This window comes from Myripristis murdjan, chromosome 5, assembly GCF_902150065.1.
Source record: "Myripristis murdjan chromosome 5, fMyrMur1.1, whole genome shotgun sequence".
In the NCBI taxonomy this organism is placed as follows: Eukaryota; Metazoa; Chordata; class Actinopteri; order Holocentriformes; family Holocentridae; genus Myripristis; species Myripristis murdjan.
Window position 1 is genome coordinate 28,890,597 of NC_043984.1, and position 27,747 is coordinate 28,918,343.

The window sequence follows — 27,747 nt, forward strand, 5'->3', positions numbered from 1 at the left end:
TCCTAATTTTCCTTCGTGTCTGTGGCGTCACTTGTAGAAGTGTCTGATATTCAGACAGAAATGAATCCCTCGGAAACTTTCTATTCCTCATTCAGTCAGTCAGATAATACATGGCTCATGTTATCACCAGAGATTTTCTAGCAATGAATCAACATAGTTCCTGAAGTATGACATCATAGCCCAAGGCCTCTAAAGTAACAGACAGTAAGATGGAAGAAAAAAAAGCCTAATATCACATTTTCTTCCACAGATTTAACCTGGCCACCGAGCTGGAGACCGGGACCTGTTACCAACACAACGCTTTTCTTTAAGCAAAAAATTATCATCACTTCTTTCCTCAGGCATCATCAAAACATAGCATAAAGGAAATCAAACCCTTTGAATGCAGCACACATGCAACTGCCTGTCAGCACCTCACCATGCACTCACGTCTTCACTGTGTTTGGTTAACATGTTTTAGCCAGGATCCAACTGTCAAATCAGTGCCACGGCATGGGTGTTAAAGTAGAATAGCAATGAAGCTTCTTGCTTGGAGGGGCAATAAATAAAAAAATAAGTAGAATCATTTTCAAGTTGTGTCAAGGATTTGAAGCACTGAGAATTAATTACATCACGTGCAGTAGCTTTAAAGGACCGTGCCAGCATCATCATTTCAAGTCATTCCTCAGCTCATGACGCTCTAGTTTACATAAATTCCCTGTGGTCACTGCTGTAGAGACATGTGCTGCTGCAGCTGAAAGAGCTAATATGTAACCTCCATGACACTGAGCTGGTGTCTGCTAATAAGTGTGAACAGCAAAACCCTGCGCCCCAGTCAGTTTTTTTCCAGGTCTGATCCAGACCACATGTATGCGTTATATAAAACGAGACCCTGGGGCAGAAATTGAAATATACCACTCGCACTTTATGGAATTTCTCATCACATGGTGAAAAATAAGAGCGGTCGGATTCTGTCGGTTCAGAGCTCCGGACCTTGGAAGGCGTGAAAAAGAAATGGTGCGACTTAAACTCCAAGCGCTTGGCGAAGATGCACACACGGCAGCTGTGTGAGAGCTAAAGGACTGAGAGGTGAAAGGTGCAGGAGAGCTCTGAGCTGGGTACAAAAATCACACATGAACAGTGAAATTAAGCATTATGGAGTGCTGTTATAATATCTTAATGTGTTGTCAGCTGGGATTTGGTCATAGGCATGAGGCCGCAGGCAGATGATGAATGATACAATATAACAGCACAACCTCCAGTGTGATATTGTTTTTAACTGTTCTACAAACAACACCATTTACCAGTTAACAGTTAACAAACGACAACAGGTTAAGATTCATTTATTCAATAAGTTTTTTGGCTCTGTTATTACAAGTAGACATAGTTCCAGCAGAATTCAAGCTTCAAATGAACTGAACATGGACTCTTTTCCAAACACAAGCTAACTTGCCGGGATCGTTTCCACCGACTGTGATATCCGCTCATGGATCCTTGTTGCCCAGTGAGTTGACTGTAAGGCTGTGCTTCCTCTTAATCATTTTCACCAGAGTCCTGACCATAAACTTAAAAACATACCTCACAGTCAACAGCGGGGACAAAAAAAGGCAGGAAGCAGCTGCCTCCAGGCGTCTTTCCTCCCCCTAATGTCCTTCTGACGACCATTCATAATTTAACTCCAATGATGAACACATTCTGGAAATGTGGCCATCTTTCTGCTGTCGTGGTGCAAACTTTGTTATAATGTATAAGGCTTCCAAAAATACAATGTACTGTCACTGGGAAGGAGCAGAGTTCCAGCAGTTTAAGACTAACTTTATATTTTATATTTACAAAACTAACTCCATGTTACCATTTTTGTGCATTCCATAGTATATCCCAATTTTGTTTCCCAAACTAATTTCCATTGAGGATTCAGTATATAGGTGGCAAAATGGTGGTGACAATAACAGATGCTGTGTGAAAGATTAATCTTAGGTGTGTTTTAGGCTTTGGAAGCCATGAAGCAAGTTGATTTCAATTAAAAAAAAAAAAAAAAAAAAAAAAAAATCCGCTGAGAATGGATTAAACTGTTGCTGTCAGGTGACTGAAAGTCGCCTCTAATTAGTGGAGATGGGTAAAAGCACTCATTATCACCAGACCTTTCAAGATTGTTGAGTCCTTCTGGAGTGCTGGCATGACATGCTGGAGAGGGATTCACGCTGTTCAGGAACCACTCCTTCATTTAATTTGTCTAAGTGCCTCTGAACAATCGACTCCTACAGAAGTGCATTTAGATTCTTCTGGCTGATAATGGTGTTCTGCAAATGAATTCATGCAGGATTTTGTACAGCAGAATGATTTTAGCTACATCGCCATGATTAGTGACTCATCTTTAATTATACCTCAACAGGTTCTCTGTGGGCTTCTAAATGATCATTGTTGAATATGTGAAGGGTGGATTTTAATTGCACATGATGTTACGCACAATGCACGCCCATCACATTATGATCAACAGCCCGCACTCTCTCTGTATGTCTTCCTCTGATTACTGAGGGATAACTGATCATCATCCTGTTAAAAGTGAAAAATGGCAATACTTTATCTGGATAGTCCAAACTGAAACTGAATAGAGAGGACTAATGTGGTGTTTTCTGATGTAAACTACTTCAACCTTCAGCCAGTAGATGTCTGCTGTGATCCTACATCATGCAAACAAACAGGTGGCACTACAGATGTAAAACAGACTGACATCTACAATCATCTTAAGAGGACAAACAAGCACATACAGGCCTGCCCTATTTTGAGTCAGTGCCTGTCAAATCACACTTACAATACTTTGACCCTCCCTGACAAACATATCACATGTGGTGACAACAAATTAATACTTTATTGGGATTATCTAATGTTCATACTCAGCTGTCATGTGACAAAAAATTAAATGTTCAGCAAAGTTCACTTGCCTATTTACTGCATCTCCAGGCTATGTAACCCTACACTCACATCAACCTATTCCCAATCACAATCCTAAAACTAACCATAGCCCAGACACTGAATATGTATTGACTATGTTTCACACATATCTCACTTGAAAATCAGCAGACTTTTTTGTGATACACTATAATTAGTAAATAGCCGAGTATCACCATTACATTATCCCAGTAAAGTGTGACCATACCATCCTTTATTCTTTTTTCTTCTCTTTTTGTAATGGTTCCTCTATTTCATGATTATAGTCCATATTTACATATTTATAGACCTGCCTGTCTTCTCTCTCACAGTCACAGTAACCACTGTGAATAAAATAAAGAGCACAATTTGTGGTTTAATTGTCTGAAATTGACGTCAGCTGGCCACTTGTATCATATGCTCTCAAATGAAAAATAAAATGTGTCAATACTTCTGTAATATTCCCACAGGGATGCATATTGCATATTGCGTCTGTGCAATTGTGAATTAATAGCGACCTCTCATATTTATAGTATTTTACATCTCCAATATATCACTATGATATTTCCACATGGACAAGTGTGCTTGGTACTCGCTAGTGGCCTTATGCAGACCTTACTGCACTTAATGGATTTTATTAATCTTGTGTGGCAGCACTTTAATATTCATATGCTGATCTTTGCTGTGCTTTTTGTGTTGCATCCCTCTAAATCTTACTGTAGGAGTAAGCTGCCATAGTTCTTAATAAAGGAGAGATATTTTCACGCCATGTTCAGCTGGCCATCTGAGTCTTGATGTGACAAAAGCATCAGGGGTATCGGGCTTTTATCTGGAGTCTGACAGGCTCTTGAGGCTGATGTACAGGGAGCTGACCATGGTGGCGTCTTCCTGGATGGACTCCTTCAGATCCGGCTGGTCGATGCACATCAGGGCCACCAGCCTCTTGGGCAGCTTCCCACTGAAGAGCAGATAGATGCATGGGTTTGCACAGCTGTTCAGACTGGCCAGCAGCATCAGGATGGTGAAGGTGGCAGCTGGAAACACAGACGAGGAAATAGTTGGTCCTGTGTTTTCCTGATAACTAGAGACCTAGCCTACTACTCCACTTGAAGAAATACATCCTAACTCAGTTTTAATGGTAATAACAACAACAACAACAATAAAAAATACTTCTAAAATGACTATACTACTACTACTACTACTACTTCTAACAATAATAATAATAATAAGTGATTTATTTTAACGGAAAAATCCTCCAAGCATGGAAATTACATCAGGTTTGTTTTTGCCAAATAGTCACATACAGACCGTTGCCAAGTGATAGCACTATGACAGAAGTCACAGTGAGACATTTTTGCCACATCACAGCTGATAACAGCCAGTTTGTCATGCCACATAAACCTGATGACAAATCTTTTTTTTTTTCTTTCTTTTTTTTATGTTGGTAATTCAGACAGATCCCAACCCCTGCCATCTTACTCTCTGTGGGCGCCTCGGCGTCCCAGACTGACCACAGCTGCACGGTGAAGAAAGGCGCCCAGCAGATGATGTAGACGAGCACAATGACCACGGTCATCTTCACAGTCTTCACCCTCGCCTTGGACACGCCGGCCACGCTGCTCGCCCTGGAGGACAGCGGCTTGCTGACCGCCTCTGCAACCTGATGCGTCTTCATGTGAAAGTTGATCTGCAAGGTGCGGCAGATGCGCACCTGGCACACAATCACGGTGATAATGGGCAAGACGAATATGACAAGAGTCGTCCAGGTGACGTAGGCTTTCAGCCCCCACGGCTTGACGAAGTCTGCCCAGCAGTCGTACACACCAGGTGCGATTTCAACCCGAGAAAAGATGAAGACTTGCGGCACGCTGCCGAGGAGGGAGACGGACCAGGCGGCGCACACCGGACCGTTCCAGCGCGCCCTGCGCCGCTGGAAAGTCACCATGGGGTTGCAGATAGCCTGGTACCGGTCTATAGTCATCACCACTATCATGTAAGTAGAGGCAAACATACCGACGACCTGCAGGTACTTCACTGCGCGGCACACGATGTCGGGACCCACGAATCTGTCCGTTATGTCCCACACGAGTTGGGGACAAACTTGGAAGAACGTGACCACCAGATCGGCGACGCACAGGTGGAAAACGAAGACGCGCATCCTCGACAGCTGCTTCCTGCGTTTCCACAGCGCCAGCAACAAGCCAAAGTTAAGGATCCCAGCAGTGATGAAGATTGTGGCCAGAAGAGCTATTTCCACTTGTGCCAAGCTTTCATCCCGTGGCCGATCCCCAGGTTGTCTGCTCTCCAAACTAATATTACTATTATTTGCACTGAACCAAGCCATGGTTTCAGGAGTAGTTGAACACAGTTATAGAACCACAACTCAGCTGCATTCGACGTACATAAATAGCCAAAACAAGTTTAAAAGAAATGAGGCACCCGACTTTAACAATAATTGTTTTCATGAATATGTGATTCATGAATCACATATTACCAATTACCAATAGGCAGCAACTGGTCTGCAAGCGGAAACTGAAGTGATAGTAAAGGAGAGCAGAGGGCTTTATATCTTATGATCTCCGCAGGAGGGAGGAGCAACCTGACTCCACCAAGCAAAAGGATGCCTGCTCCTTATTGTCAAAGACAGAGTGTAGTGACATTATTTAGTTTATGTAATGCAGTACATGGACTAGATGTAGTAACAAAATACGGACCTTTTTAGTTTTCTTAAGTGGAGCTATAAGCTTTCCTCTTGCCACGCAGGGCAACATCCAGTCATACAGTAAAAAAAAAATTACAAATACAAATATGTCACATAGGTTGATGGGGTTCTAATCAAATTTAACAACAAATGAAACAAGTAATTTGTTTTCCAAGTCATCAGTAAACGTCCTTGAACGAAAGTATTTATTTTCTGGTTGAATGGAGATTTAATGTTCCATAGTAACTGTGATGACGTGACAATTGGAAATCACACTCCATTCATCATCAACTCTCATTTGCGTCTTTATTCATCACATCAGTCTAACCAGTGAGTAAGTGGCAATGCTGAGATTTGCATGGGCCGAACATCAACATAACACTGGACTGCTGTTTCTCAAATAATTTAGAGGGCAGAAATAAACACATGGCAGAGCTCTATAATCACACAGCTGGTGAAATCAGTGCTGTGACAGCTGTGATGTTGAAAGCACACTGCGTAAGAGCTCTTTCAAGCTGCATTACAATGGAAAAGAAATATAAGTGCTCTGGTAAATTATGGATCAAAACTGCATTTATCAACATGTTTGCTTGTCTCACTTCTTGTAGTGTCTTTTCCCGACAACATATCCATCGAACTGGTCACTCAGCAGTCGACTCTGTGATGCAGAGGAATTGTTTTAGTCTTTCTTAGACTGTTCTTGTCTCACACGGGCAAAAATAATAATAATACTAAAAACAAAAAGACCTCTGCTTCCACACGTTTGTCTGAAAATTCAGGGCTTGATGTGACTGAGGAGTTCCTCTTTTTCCATCTGGTAGCGACTTTTCTTCCAGATGTCCCGCAGCTCCTGTAGGGTGCTGCCGATCTCCTTCCCTGAAGTGATGCCCATCCTCCTCAGATCATGACCGCTGACTGGGAAGCGAGGGATGGTCCATCTGCTGAGCTCTGCCAGCAGCTTGTCCTCTCCTTGGTACTTGAGCAGCTCACACACTTTACTTTTGGAATCCATTTCCCGGCTCTGTGAAGAAGGAATAGTTTGGAATGAAGAAAAGGCCCTCTCAGACTTTTATGTGTTATCAATATTCAAGGCACTTCAGGAGTTATGTTGTGGTGAAGCCGTGTAATTCACTGCTTTAATGCCCCACTTTCCCGCAACTGGCCTTGTTTATCTCTATCAGTGCTTTTCCATGTTTTCCAGAAAACCGCAGAGGTCAAGCATGAACGTGTTGCATTCTGTGATTTACACATGCAACAAAGGATGGCAATAATGATAGCTACACACTGTATCACTGACAATAAAAGCTAGAGAGTGTGTTGCAGCCACTTTCCATTCTGGTCCATTGAGGCTACAATCAATAGAGACATTTCTATTGATGGATTTCTAACTGTATGACTGTCACATATTGGCCGTACAATGGCCGCTCTCCAGTTTAATTTTGGATTCTGAGGAGGTGGCATCAAAACTTGACATTCAGTCGGTACGGTTGACTTTTAGAGAGCTGAAACATTTTCTACCATCTAGCTCCACTGTAGCTGCACTGCAAATATCTCAGAGATGTCACATCTGGCCACTTGTCCACAGGAAAAGGAAAAAATAAGCCAACACATGGCAAAATGCACTGAGAACTGTGAAATACATCATCAATAGCTGTCTTTTTCAGAGTCAAAAAAGTGCTGCCGAGAGCATTCAACAGTTATACAGGGAGAAAGCAACCACAGAAATACCAGTTTCACCACTGACAGTAGCCTCAATAGACCAGAATGCAAAGCAGGTTGCTTTTTACTGTCAGTATTTATTTGCTATCATTATTGCAGTCTTGCTGAAAAAAAAAAAAAAAAAAAACAGAATAATAATAGTAAAAAAATGTAAATGTTGAAATTGTTTCAATAATTTAAAAAAAAAAAATGTAATTTTCTGAGCATTTAAAGGTTTTTTCCAAAAGGATCCCATGGAAGGTAACCTCAAGAAACTACCATGTGTAAATACTGATGCCTAAATGCAAACATCTGTATTGCTCTGGTAAACATCCCCCTCTAACTTTCATCAGTTAATACTCCTAAAACACATGAGCAACAGACACCAGACAGGTTACACACTACAACGTACACACTGACTGGAGGGGCCTCAGACTTACATCTATGATAAAGTCAGCGAAGGGTTTGAGGCTGTCTGGGTCGTCCTGGCTCTTGTGAAGCTCCCGTCTCTGTTTGACCAGGAACACGGCCAGCGTCTTCTCCTCCCTGGACACCTTCAGCCGGACGTCCATCTTCTCCACCTCCTCAGGGCAGCGAAAGAGAGCGGCGAGCACGGTCATGGGCTTGGGAGAGTGGTCCTTGGCGTTCTCCCACACTCGTTTCATCTCCTCAACGTTGCCATCTGGAGGTAAACCTGATGAGGAGCAGATGACTGGTTTTTAGCTGTGTGATCAAGTCTGAAAATTACTTTTGGTTAAAGAGAATGCAATGGGTGGGAAATTTTACAAAAATGCAGCAAAGGAAAATTCAGTTTAATTTAATTTAAGTTTGAAAAAGAATACTGTGAAATACCTGCTTATTTTGGGGATACATTTTGTGTACTAATAAAACAAAAACATCATATATCATTATGTATCCAGTGCTGTAGCTTGTATTTATATTAGGTTAAAGATTGATTGTTATGGTGTTCTATCATTAAGCATCAATGTGTGGCTATACTGACAGCAGCAACTGAAATTGGTGAGCACATTTGAGAATCACTTCATTGATTTTTTTACCCAATTAAAAACTATTTAATGGAGAGAGCTGTGATTCTATGTTGTTATATGTGAAAATTTCATAACAAGGCATACGGTTAAATATGAACGACAACCCTGAGATTTAGGCACAGGCGGTTTTTCTCTTCACACAAAATAAATTAATAAGGCTTTTCTGGACAGAGGCTGAGAACTGCTCATGCCCTTTAACTAGTCCAATATGCAAACAAATGTAATGTAACTGTAGCCCAAAGTGAAGTACAATGCATGATACCCTCTACCAATATCAAAATCTTCTGGGCAAGATGTGATCCTTTTTTGACAGATAAATCACTGACAGTTGTCCTACAAACCTCAAGCGCTCAATAAATCAGAAATGAGTAATCATATTACATGTACTACAGTTGCTGCTTAATATTTGTTATGCATTTGACTGAGTATGGCGTTGTTATGGTGTGATGGACCAGCGCACTTGAATGCACACAGTGAAAACACTGATACATATTTGATACTCTGGGAAAAGCTCGATCATAAATAGTAATTTTCTCGACCCCGGCTGGTGTCTCACAGTACCAGAGTGTTCACAGACGTATTACGAGACTGTACCACTCATGTTGCTAAAGGGAACACAATAAAGCAACAAGTGCAGCCTAGGTAATCCGCCAGGTAGTTTTGAGATGTAAAATTTGACATGTTGGCCTAAAGGTGGTGCTGGAGAAAAGGTAATGAGGTCATAAAAAAAAAAAGTGGAAGTGGAATCTTCCAAGTATCATGGCATATAATTACATGTAGTGATACCTCGTGTCCAAAGCTGACATTTTGGCCTGAGGGTGGTGCTACAACAAACACGATGAGGTCACCAAAACTGACAGGGTCCATCCGCTGGGGAGCATGAATGTGCTCATTAAATGTCATGGCAATCCACCCAATAGACTGTGAGATATCAAAGTTGATTTTGACCTACAGGTGCCGCTGGAGCAGTAGTTATGGTCACACCAACACTCAGCACGTTTACATGCACACTAATTTTCCACTATTATTCAGAATATGTCAGTATTCCAAATTTGATATGGGTCATGTAAAGAGCATATTTCCATTTCGATACTCCTTTTTCTGAATGAAGCATTCTCTGATTAAGAAATGTGAGATGTAGCGATATTCAGGTTTTAGAGGCCTTCTTTGGACGTGTACACAGCGCATTTGGACTATGTGTCTCAACTGGGATTTTTACTGCAGTTTGCAGCACACAACCTCTTGTCTGTTTACAGTCAACTCTGTGTTGTAAACAAACCAACAAGCCAACAGTTTGCAAGGCATTCACCGAAGAAAAGCCCATATTTCTGGTCGGAAGGAGAAACAGACCTCTTTTGAACATTATGAAAGACTTGGATATCAACAGGTTTTTTTGATATGCACAAATATCGCAATGGAAACCTTTTCAATAATATAGCAGAATGAATGAAAGAGGGAGTCTTTGTTTGCACGATTGAACAAGTCAGGGTATGCAGTTATGAGTTATTTTTTTTGGCCAGAGGGTGACACTAAAGAAAAGGTCATAGGGTCACCTTGTTGATTTACATTTGTTGGTTTGTATTTTTGTTTTTATTTTTGGAGTCCCTTTTCACACTGATCATTAATGGAAACCCAATAAAGCAGACACTCCATATACCAATTTAAGAGGAATCAAATCAGCTCCCTCTCTCACCGATGTACTGGGCCAACTCCAGGTCGTAAATCTGCTCGAGAAGATGAGCCGCATGGTTACCAACCACCATCTTCTTTAATTCAACCCAGATACGTTCTCCTGATATGGCTGCCAGCCCACGTCCATTATTCCTGATGGCATCCAGTGTCTCAGGCTCATGGTCACCAGGCTCCAGTACCACCCTGCCGTAGAACCTGTGGTGTAATCAGAGAAAGACATGTGGGACATGTAGGATATGGAGATATAAGGTGATGGATGGCATTTGCCTAGTTATTGATCACTCTAGTCATAAATACAATCAGAAATATGATTTTCCTCTTTCTTTTCCATTTTGCCATGAAAAAAATCTTATTTATAGTTCCTTAAAAATATAGTAATAGTCCTGTGTTAGAAATGAAAAAATACAATACAGAGTTCAAATAACAGCCTTGGTAGTACCCTCCAGAATATATCTGACAGTCTTGGTCCAATATAATCCAGGGATGAAGTCCAAATTTTGATAAAGCTAGGGTGACCAGATGTGCCACAAAAAAAAAAAAAAAAAAAAAAAAAAAAAAAAAAATCAGGAAAGTATCAAATTATGAAAAAAATTTCTGAATAAATCCAGAATCCTGTCCTGTTTGTCCCCAAATCTGACAAAACTCAAGTTTTGATTAGTTATAGCCTAATAAAACATTGAATACTGATTGTTGTGAAGCATTATTTTGGTGTTGCCAACAGACAGGCGCTGTTATGTCCATTGTCTACATGAATTATGGCTTCTGAAAGTGCAGCTGCAGGCAGCCACGCAGTGATCTGGCATGTGCATCACACAGACAGATGTGACAGGCACCGCACTGATAAAAATGAATAAAATAAAATTACTTTTATATAACAGATAATAATTTACACTGTGTTACACACAACACAGTCATTGTGTTTGTTTTTCATAATCACAGACAGTTGACTTCATGGTCATGAACAAAAATAATACATTTTAGAGTTGAGTTATGACATGTTTACGTGTTTTACTGTTACTGTTAGTTAACAATGAAAGCAATGTACAGGAGGCTACAGCCATCTCGAACGCCCCTGTCTCATCTGGTCACCCTAACAAAAAAAAACCCAATTTTACCTCTGGAACACCACGCTAAATATTTCATAAGTAAAAGGTCAAATATCACCTTGTGTCATTTTACAACTGAAGGTGGTTTATCAGAGGTCCACTCTTAATGTGCAGCACAGGTTAACAACAGCAATTATCTTGTTCTGTAAGTCTGCTTATTATGGGATCTGGCTATTAAATGTACTTTCAGCTGAAAATGTTTACGGTGAAAATGAAATGACCGACAACAGCCTGTCAGCCCACCTTAAATAGCGCAGTATCCTCAAGTAGTCCTCTTGGATCCTTTGCTCTGCGCTACCAACAAACCGCACTTTACGGTTCTGCAGATCTTCATGTCCCTTGAAATAGTCATATAGTGTGCCATCCAGACCTGTGAGGCAAACATGAATCAACAAAACATGTTGATGAAACTAACGTGACAAACCAAGTAAAGGTAACAATTCCTCCTGCTCATCTTGTGCACCAGAAACAGGGTTTAGCTGTTCTCAGTATTCAACAAAGTAGTTTCATTTAGTTTCTTTCAGTCGGCTATAAATGGTGTGAGATACCTAAAAACATAGAGTTGATGGTGAGATCTCTCCGCTCAGCGTCCTTCTGCCAGTCAGTGGTGAACTCAACCTCGGCGTGCCGTCCATCCATCTCAACATCCACTCTCAACGTGGTCACTTCAAAGTTCTCATTGTGTACCTACGACAAGCATATGAGCAAATGTGATGACACAAATAACACAAAGCACAGCAAACACTCAGTGGCCACTTTATTAGGCTCACCTGCACAATATAATACAATCCAATACAACTGTTGTGCCTTAAAGTTTAGTTTCCTGCTGCCTGTAATGCTCAGGTTTTCTTTTTGTCACAGTAGTAGAGGTGTTCATTCAATTCTATGTTTGGCATTGAGCTCATAGTTAGTGGTGCTGTTGTACTGGGCTGCGTTTTATTGAGGTGTTTCTAATATTCTGTCACCCCACATTTATATATAAATACGGAGGACAAAAAATTAGAAACACCTCTCAATATAATGCAATCCAGTACAAGACCTCTGCAAACTACAGCCTCAATAATAAACATATAATCAAATTTACATATTCTCCACAATGCCAACAAAAACTGAACATTAAGAACTTTCTCAAAAAGGTAGAATTTATGGCAGAGCTGTTGCATTGAACTGCATTGGAGTGTACAGGTGGAGCTAGCACAGTGGCCACTGAGCGTATATTGCAGCCACGCCATGACAGCACAGGAAGCTTGCTGCTGTAAGACATTTAGAGTGCAACCCTGTCACCAGCCGTTTGTAGGTTCATGACTATTAAACTGAAATTATGGAGAAGAAACATTTCTTTACCCTTATTTATATCTCAGCCATGTTCAGGCTGTACCACTTGATATGCATTTCTAATGAAAAGCAGGAAAAGCCAATATCAACATGGACAATACCACGACTACTCCAGGCGCTACGAAAGACCAAAAGAGCTGAAAAGTGGCTTTAATAAGTTTCCCATTCATTTTCATTTTAGAGAATCCAATATAAGATTTGAGTAAAAAAAACAACAAAAAACAGCTACTAGTTTAATCCTAAACAACATATGACATACAGAGCAAACATGACATATTTTAAGTGGGTGTACTCATCCCATCCAACACTGTCAGTGATGTCACTGAGTCCCTTTCAACAGAGACACTAAACAATATCAACCGTGGACTTCCACTCTTGTACATGGTCCCTAAAATGTCTTCACATCAGACAGCCAACAATGGAGGATTGGCACTAATTGTTAGTTGAGGTTTCTGGCTGACAGACATTAATTTGTTCTGGTCTGGCTACCCATTAGGCCCAGAATGGAGCAGGTGACATTTCTATGGTAACCGACAGGTGGGAAGCTAGTGGAGTATTTCACAAGCAGCTCAGACATAAAACTTAATTGCCTGACAACAAAGTTGAAATCAGATCGACTGATGGCGTCAGCAGGAACATATAAAGTCTGACGGCTCAATTTAATTCTGCCTTGCACTGTTAAAAAATAATGGCTAATAAAAAATAATGGCTAATATTCAAATTCCCTAGTTGGGAAAAATGTTTCAGCCATTTATCTATCAACCCAACCCAACCCAAGCTTGTCTAACTACACTTTCAAACTGTTTTTTTTTTCCACACCACATTATTTTTGGCTAGCCTCTTACTCTAGCTGTGATGGTTCCATGCTTCTCGCCTTTATTGTTGATCATCCTGATCCCAGCACTTAGGAACATCCTCTTCATCTCCTCTGGTGTCGCCGTGGTGGCAAAGTCCACATCATCCGGCCGTTTCCCAGACAGGAGGTCCCGTACCGCACCCCCAGCGATCCTCAGTTCATACTGATGCTTCTCAAACAGCTCTGCAAAGACCACACATTGTTTCAGAGGAGTTTTGGTTAACTCCTGAAGGCAGACATAATCTAATTCATTGAATTAAGCCTCACTGGCTGAAACCTAAGAGCCATAGCTTTCCTGGTGAAGTAACAGGAGTCCAGCGAAAAAGGAGAGGGGTAAAAGAGGGAAGGTATCTATTTTAATGAGGCCTAGCTTTCCTGAAAATGAGTCAAATAAGGATGAAAGGACAGATGTAGGGGGTGGCATAAGCAGTGGGACAGGTGCTCTTTGGGTACAGGTCAGAAAAGTTATGAGAAGGGGAAAAAATGGAAGTTATAGGGCCCTATCTTGCGCCAGACTCCCTAAACCCGCTATTTGCGGATTTAGGATTTAGGAAGAGGCGTTCCCCCGTAAAAGTTGCTATCTTGTGCACCTCCCGCTATCCGCAAAACACCTCCGCTACCCGCTATATTATGCATAGGCGTGTTCTGGGTGTTACGCCAGTTAAACCAATCAGTGTGCCAGGTGCCATTGCCTTTAAGGGCAGGCTGCGCTATCCTAAATCCTAAATCCTAAACCCGCGATGGAGAGAGGGAGGTAGATTTTCTCAGGGCTTCTACTGAGGCTAAAGCAAGTTGGCTTTATATACATATTATATATTTTATTACAGGCGAGTTAATTCGGGAGGTGGAGCCACATGTGGACGTGTCACAAGGTTGTAGGCTACTGATTGAGTAAAATCCCCGGGCCACACCACAGACACACAAGAGGCAGAGGTGGAACTATGTGTAAGCTAATTTATTGACAAGGTAGACTGGGCAAATAAAATATTAAAAATAAAAATATAGCACAGCTGCTGGCTTATGATAAAACAATAAAACGTGCCTGCGTACGTGTCCAATTAAAACAGTCTTTCCTCTAAACAGTCTATATGAGTAATATACTCAGTCCATTCCGGCGGCGTCCCGGTATCAGTCCGACCGTGTGCGTGGCGAGGCTCCGTCGGGGCGCGCATTGAAGCCGCCTGGGCACGCTCTCCTAACAGCCCAAACTTTAGGGATAGCGGATAGCAGGTGGTCAGGACCACCCGCTATCCGCTATCCCTAAAGTGTGTGCGCAAGATAGCAACTTTAGGGACAGCGCATGAAACAAACCCACGGACACACCTCCAGGCGCAAAGACGGAGTCGGCATGGATAGCGGGTAGCGGGTGGCGCAAGATACCGTTTAGGGATAGCGGAAGCTCCTAAATCCGCAATTTGCGGGTAGCGGGTAGTGGCAGCGGATAGCGGGTGGCACAAGATAGGGCCCATAGTGTGAGGCAATCCACAGCATCCCAAAACTACGAAAATTAAGTTTCAGATTAAAAAGGATCCAAGGCGCATCTATTCTACATGTTCAGCGTAGACTAATAACATTTAATGGCAATTATTCTGCTATTTGCCCGATGAAGGCCTGAGCAGGCTTCAGTTAGCACAGTTTTAAACGACTCCCATGTATCAAGAAACTTTTTACTTGTTATTCTACACAGAAAGAGTACTTTGGATCCTTTTTGTTCAGGGATTTACTTTTCATATTTATTGGAATGCACATGGATTACCTTGCACCACAACGACCACTTTGATTTTTGTTTTCTAAAGAAATGAGTCCTTTCACTTCAGATTTTGCTATGAGAGTTATGTTTCCTGTTTGCCAATCACTTTTGGTCGTTGGCCATTTGCGCTTTGGAAAACTTTTGAGATATTAACTAAACCAATGAGATGATTTCTGCCTCCAGAGCGGCCCCAGAAACAGTTGTAGCCTATTCATTAAAACATGACAGGTTAACAAATGCCTTTGAGAATAAAGATGACTGTGAACCAGTGGCGGAGCTAGACATTTTTACTAGAAAACTGCCAGTCATGCACAAAACAGCTTCACAAACTTCACAAAATTGGCATAATCTTACAACCTTTAATTATGTCCTCATTAAAAAAAACAAACAAAAAAAAAAAAATTGGGCTGTGTGACCAAAACAGTAGTAGTCCAGTTACTCAAAAATATTTGGAAGCAAATGCAGCGATCATTTTATATCATTTAAACCCACTGACCAACATTTATTCTACTCCAGGGCAGGGCCGGGTCTAGCCAGGCATGTATGAGGGGGCAGCCACAAATGTTGAGGGGGCATTGTGCTCCAGCACCTTTTACCATGTCTAACTGAATATATTTTGGGGGATTCAGGCTACGTTTACACGTACACGGGTATTTTTAAAAACGGAGACATTACCCTTCGTTTGTGCCCTTCGTTTACACGCAAACTGCGAATTCGCCTCTGAAAACGATTCTTTCTAAAAACTCCGGCCAAAGTGGAGATTTAGGAAAACTCCTGTTTCGCGTTTGCATGTAAACTGAGAAAAACGGAGAAATACAGAGTTTCAGGCAGCTGACGTCACATTATGCGCCAAAAGTGCACGCAATGTTTACATTTGGCTATGGTGATCATAGACATGATATACGTATATTATGTCTATGATGGTGATGATCATGGATGCATTCACAGTAGCAGTCACATCTCTGTTGGTGCAGACACTTGCCATATGTTTGCATTTGCAATACAGCTGCTTTTTTATATATATATATATATAGAGGAGCAGAGATGAATGAGGGCTCAGAGGTCAGTCCCCTCCCTCCAACACAAAGAGCCAGTCAGTGGCACCGTCAGCATCGCCGGTTTTGGGTCCAACCTGGGCAGACTGCTGTCTGGTTTGGCTTCTGATTGGCTTGCATGGCTTTCTCCTTCTTTCTACACCACCGCCCATAGGCTTGGGGTAGTTATGATGGCGCCCAACGGTGTATTTATGTGGATTGATGTAAACGTAATTTTTTTTGAAAACGATGCTGTGTGCACGATGTTATTTTGGAAAACGGAGGGAGGGAAATATTCGTTTCTCAAAATACCCGACTACGTGTAAATGTAGCCTTAGTGTGAGGGGGCACAACATTTATTTGAGGGGGCCAGGCCCCCTCTTGCCCTTGCGTAGACCCGGCCCTGCTCCAGGGGTGTCAAACTCGTGCCATGGAGGGCCAAGAGGCTGCAGGTTTTCATTCCAACCAACAACTCCAGGGAAAAGTGCACTCATGCTGCGTTCACTTGCACTCCGACATTGGAAATCTGCATAGCAACAACATTTTTTTTCCCTCTATAAACTAGGGTAGCAGCCCATGCCACCCGCTACCTCCACCCATGCTGTGGTGAAGAATCACACCTGCTAGTCCACTCAGTCCATCCGTGAACAAGGACTGGAACTCGCTGCTCTTCAGCTTCATGGTAAATAGACTTCTCCAGAAGAAACCCGCTGTGCCAGTCACCTGTGGCCTCAGGACTCTGCGCCACATCTGCACAAAACAAAGGGGACGTCGCTGAAATGTGTCGTCTTGTTTGAGCGTTTGAGTGTGTGTGTGTCAGTAAAATGTCATTGTGGTCACGCTGGCGGACTCCAGCAGCACACACACCGACCTGTCACACGGCCCACACACCGCCACCGACAGAGCAAAGACGGCAGAGCATTTTGGACCAGAGTTTACAAAACAAACCGAACAGTATGGACTAACCTGCAACCGCGTGCGAAGATTTAACGCAGATTAAAGTAGCATTCACTACATGACATCCTTCAGTCACACGCAAGCTCATGCAGCAGGAAGTGTTCTTCTCATAACATGCGCTCAATAACCAGTAAAATACCGTTTCGTCATTAAAAGGCGGGTCTTAAGAGAGGAAGATACCGTTTCCCGTTAGATTATCGCGAGATTCTGCTAGATCTGGTTGTGATCTTCCGCTTCCTCGCTGCTGTCAGATTATTTGGGAAACTGGACGGCACGCAAATGGCCAAAGTGGAGCTGACGCCGGTCAGACCTTGGGACGATTTCTTCCCCGGTGCGGAGAGATTCGCCAAACCAGATGTGCGAGATCTAGCAAAATGGAACAACCGGGTCGTCAGCAACCTGCTGTATTATCAAACAAACTACCTGGCTCTGGCCATCGTCGTTTTCCTAATAGTTGGGTGAGTGTATTAGCATCTCCTAGTGTCCAGCAGCGGGGCAGCCACCCGGATTAACCTGTGACTGAATGCTGCGTAGTTTTCAAGTCGTCTCTGTTGGTCTCCTGGTGTGTTAAATTGTTATTCTGGTCTGCAGCGCAAATTGAAATGAGCTCAGTGTACCTTGGCATCCACCCTCAAAGCAAATAAGCTGAAATACAGGGATATTATTCCAGCTGTCACATGTGATGAGCTAAGCTATGCCTCAGAATAAACCAGGGATTTTAATTTGATCAGCATGCAATATACATAGTCTCTCGACTGGGATCCAAGCAAATGCAAGTCTATTTGTAAACTGGAAATGGATGGTGGCAAACACAGACTGGGTTACTGCTGCCAATTTTGGGGTCCCTATCCAGAGTCACAGCTTCAGAAACATGGAGCTTGACACAGGTCCAGGTCCAGGATGCAGACCTACACACCGATGCAGATTGCTTTACAAATCATTTCAGTGTGGACAGTCAGCCTGTGATTTGATTATCCCATACTGGGCAGCCTAATGTAGGGGAAACAAGGTTTGGGCGCTCCTTTGGGAGGAATGACTGGTTTCATTGGCAGTCTGTTAGAGCCTTTTCTAAAACCTGTCTCCGTTTGCTAAAAATAGTAATGGTAAGTCCTGGCCTTTCCCCGTAGTTGTGATGGCACATTATTGCTATGGATATGAAGGCCCTGTAAGCCCTCTCTCCGGTCAGCTGCTGCATGCTAGATAACAGACATATGAAACAGCAGTAACTCAATCAGCTGTCCCTGTTCCCATGACTAGAGGGGGGAAAGTCCAGTACAGGACATTTCCTCAAGGAGTCAAATGTCAATAGTGACCCTAAACCCACACGATTAGACTTTAGCCATGGTCAACATGAGTGATGAACACATTCAAGGTTTATCACATCTCCCCTTGGCACGTTGGATGGGCTGGAAGGACTTTGAATCACCTTCGTCCCAAAACTGTGGAGCTCACAGTCCTAAGAGAAAGTGCTGCCTCATTCAAACGACACAGGAGTGCTGACAAGTGCTGTCGACTGTGAGCTTGTTTCCGTTTTGCACGAATGGTTAAAAATTTATCATTACTCATGCCACACACAGCAATGTGCTAGTAATTTCCTGTTGGTATTTCTTCCATTGTTTACTCAGTCAGCAGCGAGACAACACAGTACTATTCTAACTTATTGCTTACATACTGTTAATTTAGTTTGCTGACTCATTTCAAATTCATTATGCTGAAATAGCCTACTTATTAGCAGGTATAATGTTTTTGAGGCACTTTGAAATTATACCCATGTGAAGGCCACCATTTTTCTGCAGCTGATCCACAATAGTCACCCAATTGGGAATCATGTTGTTGTACAAGCAGCATGTAGCCACTAGGTGGTGCCACTGACTGCAGCAAAAACTGCCAGGTTTACAGTTGTGCATGTGCAGCACTGACCCCTGCTTTCCCATGCCTGCTGTTGTTGCCCTGCAGGTTCCTGAACCCTCTGGGGATGTTCACAGCGATGGCCGTGGTGTCGGGAGTCTTCCTGGCTTCAGTGTGGGCCGGCGAGAATAAAGCTGCGATTAACAACTTCAAGAGGCAGAACCCCGCGGCGTTCGTCTTCGCTGTCATGGTAGCCAGCTACATGCTGATGTCTCTGCTGGGAAGTGTCATGGTCTTCATGACTGCAATCACTCTTCCTCTAGCTTGTAAGTTAGAGATGGAAATATTGAACGGTCACATTAGTGGCGCTGGGAAGGAGACAGTTTTCCATTCCCAAATAGCGTGCAGCGTATAATTGCTTGCACAACAGTAAAACTCACTAGAGAGGGTGATTGAAATCATTAACTGGATAAATACCTTTGCTTACAGAATAACATTTGTGTAATTATATGTGCATTGTGTAATGAACTGCAGACAACGCAGCTCTTTCAAAATTAATCAAACATGTTTTGGAATGAACTCAGATTGTCATCGAGTGAGGTTCTTCTAGTTTGGCTTTGACAGAACACCAGGGGTTCATTTTGTACTTGTAGATTGTCAGCAGATAACGAGATTCAAAACAACAGTAACAGTCACTTCCCGGTCTGTCTCCTGCCTTTCAGTGATTTTTGCACACGCTTCGTTTCGCCTCCGCAACATGAAGAACAAACTGGAGAACAAGATGGAAGGTGCCGGACTGAAGAGGTCACCCATGGGCATTTTGTTGGAGGCGCTGGGTCAGCAGGAAGAGAACTTGCAGAAGATCCAGACCTTCCTGGAAGGAAAATTAAAGGAGTGATGTTTGCTGTAACGGAAAGATCCACGCACACATGCACATCTCTCTGTCTTTTCACCGTATGTCCTTGACTTTTGATATTTTAGGTGTAACAGACCTCCTTGACTGATGAGCATCAATAACTGTAGTTCACTGCAATCTACCTGACGATGTAAAACATGTATTGTACCTACAGTGTTGTCACGTGTGTATGTGTGTTGAAGGAACAGGAAATGACAGGTTGATAATCCAAAGGGCTTTACCTTTACCTCAGGATATTTGTTACTCCGCCTAGAACTTGTCCGGGCACTTTTTTTTTCAGAAAGCGATGCCTGATCACTGCTATGCAAGCCGTCGGTGTTCCTGTGCAATGTAACTGGAGAAGCCCTCTTGCGTGAAATGGCTCACTGACAACCTGTTTGCACTTTTTACGACTATTTGTAGTGACCTGAAAATATGAAGCACAACCTCAACTCAGAAGATGAAGGTCAGTTCATGTAAAACAGAGGTGCACAACAAAAATCAGTGCTGCATGAAAGAATGAGTAATTTTCCTCCCGTTAAAGCAGCTCTCAGCATTAAAATGTTTTGTATGATTACCCTGGAATGTATTGAAACACACACCGACAACGTAATGTGAAAATGATGTCTTTCTGGAAAGTAGGGTTACTTGATATTCCAAACAAATGAAACTAAGCGCAGGCCTGCTTGTGTTTATTCAAATTAGCTGGGTTCAACAAAAAAAACGAAGGTGTTTAATCTGTGTTTAATCAGTCTCAGAAACAGCCGTCAGTCTTGGCAGCCCGTGCTGAACTGAAGTTGTGAAACCAATGTGAGTTTTGTTTTCCACCAAGATTAAAAAGTGCAAACTCAACATGCATCACTGCCAAGATACTATAAAGGCTGGGTTGTTTCCAGTTCGCCCTTTTGGATAATACGCTTCTCATAAAATGCAACCATTTACTTAACTATATAATTGAAAAGAAAGCAACTGACCTTTTGTAAATGCAAATAAAGAGACCCAAACAAAAGAAAGAGGGCAATGCTTTGTCTTGATGTATGACATAGATATATGTCTTTGTGAGTGTGTCAGTGTTTAAATGACGACTTCAAAGGAGGGTGAGGTGTTTACCCATGTCTATCAGTATTCCTCCTGCACATTCAAGTGCTTAATCTTGACAGTACCCCGAGGGTGATGGATTGGCTAACTTTGCTCTCCTCTTCACTTGTCCCAATGCTAATCAATGGGCTGCAGTAGATTATAGTGTAGAAAGCTGAGTGCTGCAGTGGCAGAGTGGATTCATCTGCAGTCACTCACCTCCAAACGGGAGTTCGCCGCTGTGTCAGCGACTTCAGCTTTTTATATTGGATTCCATTTGAAATTGACTGCAGATAACAAGAATGAATCAAGAACCTAATTCTCTGTTATCCAGTCTGAAGTGGTAGTTTGCAGAGAGGCAGGAACTGGACTTCATTTAATCAAAGGAAGCCCTTCGTGACCATCCCAAATAGGATTTCACCTATATGTTTTTTTAAGCGCAACGCTGAGTCTGATATGTATTTTAACTGGAGCTGCTGATAGCCTGTATCAGTGTCTTTGACAATGAAAATGAGCCCACTTTGCAACAAACAACGCAAATCTTGTTAAATGAAATGCTTGAATAAAAAAAAAAAAAAAGATGCTCTCAAACAACATTGAAAAAGAGATGGAGAACAACCTATTTTATTGCCAATATTCATCATCCAAAAAAGGAAGATAGTCTATCGAGATATACAGTATATAATCCAATAAATCAGTCTAACCAAAATCTTACAAAAATAGCAAAATGCCACCTGTCTGTTTGACATATTGCTTAATGAATTTCAGGTAGCATTATTTTTATGAAAGGAATTTGTGGCGTTTTGTAATCAATCCCCTCAAACAGAGTGGGTGTGGAGAAAGCGAAGGCCACGGCCTGATGACCTCTGCATACTCAGGTGTAACAGTAAGCCAAGGGCCCTCTGGTTTAAGTTCAGCTTGAGCTGCAGGGCTTCCCCCTCCGTTTTGCAGAGGTGTGACTTATGCCCCGTCCCGCCGTGCCTCATCCTCATCCACATTGTGCAACCTGGCGGTGCATTCACAAGCACCGGTGGTGATCAGCTCAAGTAAAGTCACGTCTGCAGGGGCACAGTGGAGGCCCTTGTTCTCGTTTGCAGCTGCTGCACGGATCCTCCCGAACACGTGTGCGCCGGCCGCAGCGCACCCAACAGGTGTGTGTGTGTATTCCCCTCTGCAGACATGTAATCCTTGACAGGAAACAATTCTGCTCTGTTCAAAACAACACTTATCTCTTCTGTGGTGTTGTGTTTGAAAAGACACCGCAACCAACTTGTAATTTTACGACAACCATAATGGCTCCAAATGGTAGCGCACTGTGAAGGCAGCAGGAGTCACAGGATCTGATGCAAACACAAAAACACTGCCGGTTTTTGCGTGAGGCGTTTAAGGACACTGTTATGTCCATATGTTTACACGCTTTTGACTTGCAACATCTGCCTCATGTTTATTGCTTCAGCAGCTCATTGGTGTAAAATGGTGAGTTAATCTAGCGTAGTACAGTCTGCTCAGTCAAGCACACACACTTCAATAGCAAGCTGCGTGTGTGTTGCCCCCTCGCTCCCGCACACACACACACACACACACACACACACACACACACACACACGTACTGCCCCCTCCACTGCCCCTCCACCCCACTCGGCACTCTTGGCTTGCCTGAGAGGCTTTGGCTTTTAGCTGGCTAAGCTGGTTAGCTAGCCTCATCACTCAAACAATCTGTCATTCAGCAGGTCTGGCTGCTTGGACCTACACTACAGCTGATCATGTAGCACATTAATGATGACCCACATTGACCTTAGCAGTCCGCTGTAGCCTCATGACAGTACTTAAACCCCCTTTTTTGTTGGCTATTGTGCACCTTTATAACCCTTTTCTTGCTCTCTGAAGGGAGGCGATCCATATTATCCCATGAACAAGACTGAAGTGCATGTGACCGGCCAGCTAATCTCGCTACCCCCCATCGTACAATTTGTCAGTCATTATTCCCTGGCTAAAGGTACAATGTGCTGATCCCGGGGAAGACGTGTCCCTCTAACATGACTTATAGCTTGCTTTCACCTGAGCTTGGTTGAGCCGTGAGGGTGTTTAGCTGCTCAAACCTGACAGCTCCCTCCTCTCAACATCAGGGGGAGTTTTGTTTGTAGTGTGTACATGAGGGGGAAAGTACATAGGAACCCATTGTTTATGTTGTGGAGTGTCAGCTGGAACAGCCTCCCCCTGATGTCTGGCTGCAGCTGGTGCACAGCAAAGAGGCACAGAGACACAGGGAGACAGCTGGATAGAGAACAAACACACCCTCTCTCTGCAGAGGGGAAAACTCAAGGAGCTCTGAGACCTCCCCTGGGCTCACTCAAGTCAAGAAGCAGAACACTACAGCCAAGTGAAGCTGGTGAACTGTAACTTCCAAAAGAGGCGACCTGTGCTGGCTGAAGTGGTGGGATACACTTGAAGTGCGAGGAAATGTGTGTCGGCCTGGGGAGGGAAGGGAAAGGAGGTGAAGGGTCACAGGGTGAGCCGTAGGGGTGCAGGGGCCCGACAGACGTGTGCTGCAGAATGACTACATGGACGCCTACAGAGTGGGCTTAGTGCTATAAACACAGGCTTGTCACTCACAGGGAGGGCAGAAGAAGAGGTTATTGCCCCAAGTGGGTGTGTCGCATTTTAAGGCTGGTTTGGTTAGTTTACGGCTTAAGCAGACAGAAAACCAGCCTGACAACACAACGGTGAGAAAAAAGGAGCAAAATGACTCAGCTCACGATTCTGCAGCTTGAGAAAACTGCAAAATGAGGATCATTTAAAGCAATAAAGAAACATCTACATTTCTGTTCATAGTAAATTCCCATAGACAGAACTGCCACTCCATAATATATTTCAGTTAAACTTCACAAACACAAAATGAAATCAAGATGTAAGCAATTATTTATTTCTAATTATATAACTCTGCCTCCTTGAATGCACCCCAGATAAATTGTTTACAAACCATTTAAATTTAGAGGATGCAATTAAGCATTCCAGTTGACTAAGACCACCGTCTATACTCGATGTGACAAAGCATTTTCTGCAGAGCTATAAAATGAAAATGGGACTTGAAGTCATTCAACCATTTTCTTAGGCGGGGAAATGAAGAAAAATCATTATGCTTTCTTAAAACCCCATTTCACTAATTGAATCGGCTGAACAGACATTAAATTAATTACCTGATTTAATGGATTTGGGTCTAAATCCCGTGTATTCCTGAACTCAGTGGGATAGGATTCTTTTTTTTTTTAATGTCGATTAAATTTCTCTTGGATGTTTCAAAGGTTGCGCGCTTCTCGTAAAATAAACATGAGCAACAAACAAATGGTTCAAATGCTGATTTTTAAAAATTCAAACAAATGCAGTTATACAAATTACTAAGAACCAGCTTAACAAATTGTTTACTATATATATTACATGCTTTTTTTTTTCAAATACATAAAAAGGCTCCAAAAAAGACAGAAACAATGTATTTACAATACCAACATGTACATACAGCTTCACTCTCTTGAGAGAATTCGGGAGCACCAGTCCATGGTTTCCAGCATGGATACAGTAAACTTGTTTAAAAATAAAAGTCTAATTTCTGTATTTCTGCAGTGACCAGATGAGATGTGGCTTTTAATGCATTAAAAAACTCAGCACTATCAAAGTTGGTGACTTAGGGCAATACTCAGATGGTATAACAAAGAAGTATTTGGCTGAACGGTGTTATAATTACTGACAAGACTGGAAACAGTTGAACACCTTATAATGACTGCTGCAAATTTTAATGACAAACAATGATACACAAAGCAGTGCAGTAGTTACAAGCAATGCTACGACAACCGGATCTGGTGACTGGAGATAATTTCAGCAGGCAGCCATCTTTGGACTCATTTTTAATGAGTCAATCCTTCATTTCAATAAAAGCAATACTCAACAGATCCTTCATAGTTACAGTGTTTGTACATTTGTCGAAGTGGCAGAATACGACGAGTCTTTCTTGTTGTTCATCGCGGCTCAGTATCCTACATCAGGGACGGTCCTTATCCTCGGTTGTGTGAAGCCAGTATCTGTACAGGGCAACACTGGGTAAGTTTAGGAGTTTGGAGTCCCCGTTCCCTTTGGCTACACCCCACCGTCACAGCAGCTCTTCCTGGTACAAGGTCAGTGCACAACACAAGTGCCATCACCACACACACTCGCAATCTCGCAATCCAGCACGTACAGACGTCAAGAGGGGGGGTTTCTTTAGAAAGCACACAGGGATCCAGGTCAGTTTGGCAGCTGTATCTCAGCGAACCCAAAGACTTAGTTCCTTTACGGGTCGCAGTCCACAGAAGTAGTTCCTTGATTCTTCTGATTCTCTTTTCCAGAAAAACTGGTAAGTGCAGTCTAAGGCACAATGACAACTTCTCAATGTGAAAGTGTCACATGTTACGATGGCAGGTCGGCGACTAAACTATTGTTCCTGGTTTTGAGTCCTCGTGCCAGTAAATCTGTTCATCTGGATCCATGTTACTGTTCATTTGGCTGCTGATGTGTGAGTCCATTTGGTTGACATCTACGTAGGATCTGCAATCAACACACAAGATTCAAACACATTAGACTGGTGGCAAACCCAACATAGCTGGTGCTTCACTGAATGGGAGGTTAGAATGTATTAACCCTGGCCGGTCAAAACAAATAGCACTTCTGTCCTGAGATATTCTCACTACTTCATGTGTTTCAAGCAGGTTAATGTTTTTAACCGCAAAAATGTTGAGGAGCACCTCGTTCAGGAGGTCAGATCCAGGGTCAAAACATTCTCACTCCACAAAAGAGAGCAATGCACACACACACACTTCACAAACACACGCAGTATTCAATGTTTATGGGTCACATTTGCCCTCTGCCACAGAAGAGCGGTCCCATCACCACAGAACACCCTCAGAAATAAAGCAAAAATCTGAAATGACAGAAGTAAAAGGTGATTGAGCTTTCTTTACACCCCTGCCACATACAAAAAAACCCCCAAACAAACAAGAAAAAACCATGACCATCACCAGTGAATCCATGTGTGGTAGTTTAATATTTTTGTCTCTCACCCTTTCTTCTGTGCTGTGCCACTGATTATTGAGGGGGGTAATTTTCCTGGTCAGTAGCATAGGCAACAGCACCATACTTCTCTAATGGCCCTGCAGGGCGCACCATCCTATCACTGCTCCGCACCACAAACTCTGGGGGACATCTGTGCGTGAGAGGGGGCAAGGGTCAAGGGTGAATGGAAGCACACCGGCGGGATGCCGCAAAAGGGGCCGAAGAAGAGGGCAGACAGCAGCTGAAAACAGATTATCTCAGTGGTAAAGGCACACTGTAGAGAAATGTGACCGCCGGATGACATTATGGCAGATGGAAGGAGAAATCGGGCAGCCATGAAACAAGCCATGCAGTCGCCTTATCATACATGATGACAAGGTCAAATAAAAAGCGCAAAGTGCAGAGCTTCACTTCAAAACATCAACAAGCACGCTATGGAGTCACGCTGCAGACAAGCTGAGAGGAGCAAACCCACAGGCTCTGGCCATCGCCGTTTACTTACTATGGTGGGCTACCCTTAGCAAAGGACACCTTACTGAGCCTGTGCCCTCTGGAGGGTTGTGGCTGCCCAGGGCTGGAGGCCACCCGCCTGGCTCGACAGCCAGGGGAGGAGGAGGAGGAGGGAAAGGAGGAGGAGAGCAGGGAGGAGGTGGAAGAAGAAGCGGAGGAGGAAGAGCTAGCGGGGAAAAAGGCACAGCGCCTCTGGCCATCAGGGCTGTACCAGGAGCCCTTAAAAAGCTGGGAGGCGCCATATCTATAAGAGAGCAGGGGCCGGTGGACAGTTAAGGAGAGGAGAACCATACTTAAGCCATGTGGAAGAACTGACTGTTAGCTGCACAGATCCTATAATCCCTATGCTGAACCAGGCAGCCATGTTAAGTAGGTAAAGAACGCACTCAGACTCCACAAACATCCATTTCATAACATAAGGGCAAGGCAGCAGAAAAGATCAAATTGGCTACACATTAGTCCAAACTATCGCTGTGTGTCAGGGATAACACAACCAAAGAGCAGCTTATATTTTCTGCAGCCATCCATTCTAGGTAATTAAAAACTAGCGCTTAGCTCTTGGGATAAGGGGGGATCAGGGAGTGGCTAATTGGATAAGGTGCTGAGCTGAGGCCAAGTTTTTTCCTCACCTGTTGTGGGGGGGGTGGCTGTAGTGAGCTGTGCCGTAAGAGTAGGACTGCTGCGCATGTGCTGGCACGTCGTACTCTGCCATACCAACGCCCGTGTGGCCGTGCCAGTTCCCAGTAGAGGCAGCTGACGATACTGAAAAATAAAGCATACGTAAATTAATATATAAAAAACACCACAGAAAAAAAAATCACTTGGATGCAAAGTATCGTGCAAAGAGGCGTATTTCATTCTGACACAATATCACATGATACTACCACCGCTGACATGACATTACATGGAACGAAACTCGGGCTTATCAGTTTGCTGATATATCAGGCTGACATCTGCCTTTTTTTTTTTTTTTTTTTTAAATATCAGATATTGGCATGTCTGTGACTTCCCTCACATATGAAAGAGGTTATTCTCCAGCTGTTTGTTCACTTTTAAAATTGAACAGTAGCGTCTCTCATCTTTTAGTTTTTATTTTCTTTGTTAATTTTTTGGTTTTGTTTTGTTTTTTTTTGCATACTAATTTACAAATTTCAAGATCCTGCATATCATAATATGGCCTAACAGCAGATTCAGTTTTAAAAAATCCATACTGGTTGACCCCTAACTGGAAATCCAGCACCTCTGCATCCAGC

General features: G+C 42.9%; 4 protein-coding genes across 7 annotated transcripts in view; 1 reads left to right on the plus strand and 3 right to left on the minus strand.

Annotated features, from left to right (window-relative positions):
* Nucleotides 1–2,183: 2,183 nt before the first annotated feature.
* On the minus strand, nucleotides 2,184–5,447 carry avpr2b.1 (arginine vasopressin receptor 2b, tandem duplicate, 1). The gene is made up of 2 exons (XM_030052066.1): nucleotides 4,387–5,447; nucleotides 2,184–3,941 (listed from the first exon to the last, which is right to left on the minus strand). The coding sequence occupies exons 1-2, from the start codon at nucleotides 5,249–5,251 to the stop codon at nucleotides 3,733–3,735; spliced, it is 1,074 nt and encodes a 357-aa protein (XP_029907926.1). The 5' UTR covers nucleotides 5,252–5,447; the 3' UTR covers nucleotides 2,184–3,732.
* Nucleotides 5,448–5,775: 328 nt separating this feature from the next.
* Nucleotides 5,776–17,232, minus strand: trnt1 (tRNA nucleotidyl transferase, CCA-adding, 1). Of its 2 annotated transcripts, none has more exons than XM_030052064.1 (8): nucleotides 17,095–17,232; nucleotides 16,749–16,878; nucleotides 13,334–13,527; nucleotides 11,702–11,840; nucleotides 11,397–11,523; nucleotides 10,049–10,242; nucleotides 7,747–8,000; nucleotides 5,776–6,629 (listed from the first exon to the last, which is right to left on the minus strand). In XM_030052064.1, exons 2-8 carry the CDS (start codon nucleotides 16,876–16,878, stop codon nucleotides 6,384–6,386), a joined length of 1,284 nt encoding a protein of 427 aa, XP_029907924.1. In that variant the 5' UTR covers nucleotides 17,095–17,232; the 3' UTR covers nucleotides 5,776–6,383. The 2 variants fall into 2 exon arrangements, with proteins under 2 accessions (XP_029907924.1, XP_029907925.1); XM_030052065.1 differs by lacking the exon at nucleotides 17,095–17,232 and adding an exon at nucleotides 17,000–17,018.
* Nucleotides 17,233–17,301: 69 nt separating this feature from the next.
* On the plus strand, nucleotides 17,302–20,841 carry arl6ip5a (ADP-ribosylation factor-like 6 interacting protein 5a). The gene is made up of 3 exons (XM_030052549.1): nucleotides 17,302–17,543; nucleotides 19,042–19,259; nucleotides 19,656–20,841. The coding sequence occupies exons 1-3, from the start codon at nucleotides 17,365–17,367 to the stop codon at nucleotides 19,829–19,831; spliced, it is 573 nt and encodes a 190-aa protein (XP_029908409.1). The 5' UTR covers nucleotides 17,302–17,364; the 3' UTR covers nucleotides 19,832–20,841.
* A 3,410-nt stretch (nucleotides 20,842–24,251) lies between these two features.
* The window catches only part of frmd4ba (FERM domain containing 4Ba), a 50,103-nt gene continuing 46,607 nt past the window's right edge, over nucleotides 24,252–27,747 (minus strand). The window contains exons 22-24 of one of the 3 annotated variants that reach the window (XM_030051967.1): nucleotides 27,124–27,256; nucleotides 25,993–26,135; nucleotides 24,252–25,480 (exon numbers count right to left, since the gene is read on the minus strand). In XM_030051967.1, coding sequence (XP_029907827.1) covers nucleotides 26,018–26,135; nucleotides 27,124–27,256 — 251 coding nt within the window. In that variant the 3' untranslated portion in view covers nucleotides 24,252–25,480; nucleotides 25,993–26,017. The other 2 variants (XM_030051966.1, XM_030051968.1) reach the window with 2 other exon arrangements.

Coding starts and splice junctions, on each gene's coding strand:
- arl6ip5a (XM_030052549.1), top strand. CDS start 17,365: ATGGCCAAAGTGGAGCTGACGCCGGTCAGACCTTGGGACGATTTCTTC. Junction 17,544..19,041: donor GTCGTTTTCCTAATAGTTGG/GTGAGTGTATTA, acceptor GTTGCCCTGCAG/GTTCCTGAACCCTCTGGGGA. Junction 19,260..19,655: donor AATCACTCTTCCTCTAGCTT/GTAAGTTAGAGA, acceptor CCTGCCTTTCAG/TGATTTTTGCACACGCTTCG.
- avpr2b.1 (XM_030052066.1), bottom strand. CDS start 5,251: ATGGCTTGGTTCAGTGCAAATAATAGTAATATTAGTTTGGAGAGCAGA. Junction 3,942..4,386: donor CGCCGAGGCGCCCACAGAGA/GTAAGATGGCAG, acceptor CTGTGTTTCCAG/CTGCCACCTTCACCATCCTG.
- trnt1 (XM_030052064.1), bottom strand. CDS start 16,878: ATGTGGCGCAGAGTCCTGAGGCCACAGGTGACTGGCACAGCGGGTTTC. Junction 11,841..13,333: donor ATGGAACCATCACAGCTAGA/GTAAGAGGCTAG, acceptor TGCTTGTCGTAG/GTACACAATGAGAACTTTGA. Junction 8,001..10,048: donor GGAGTTGGCCCAGTACATCG/GTGAGAGAGGGA, acceptor GCTCCTCATCAG/GTTTACCTCCAGATGGCAAC.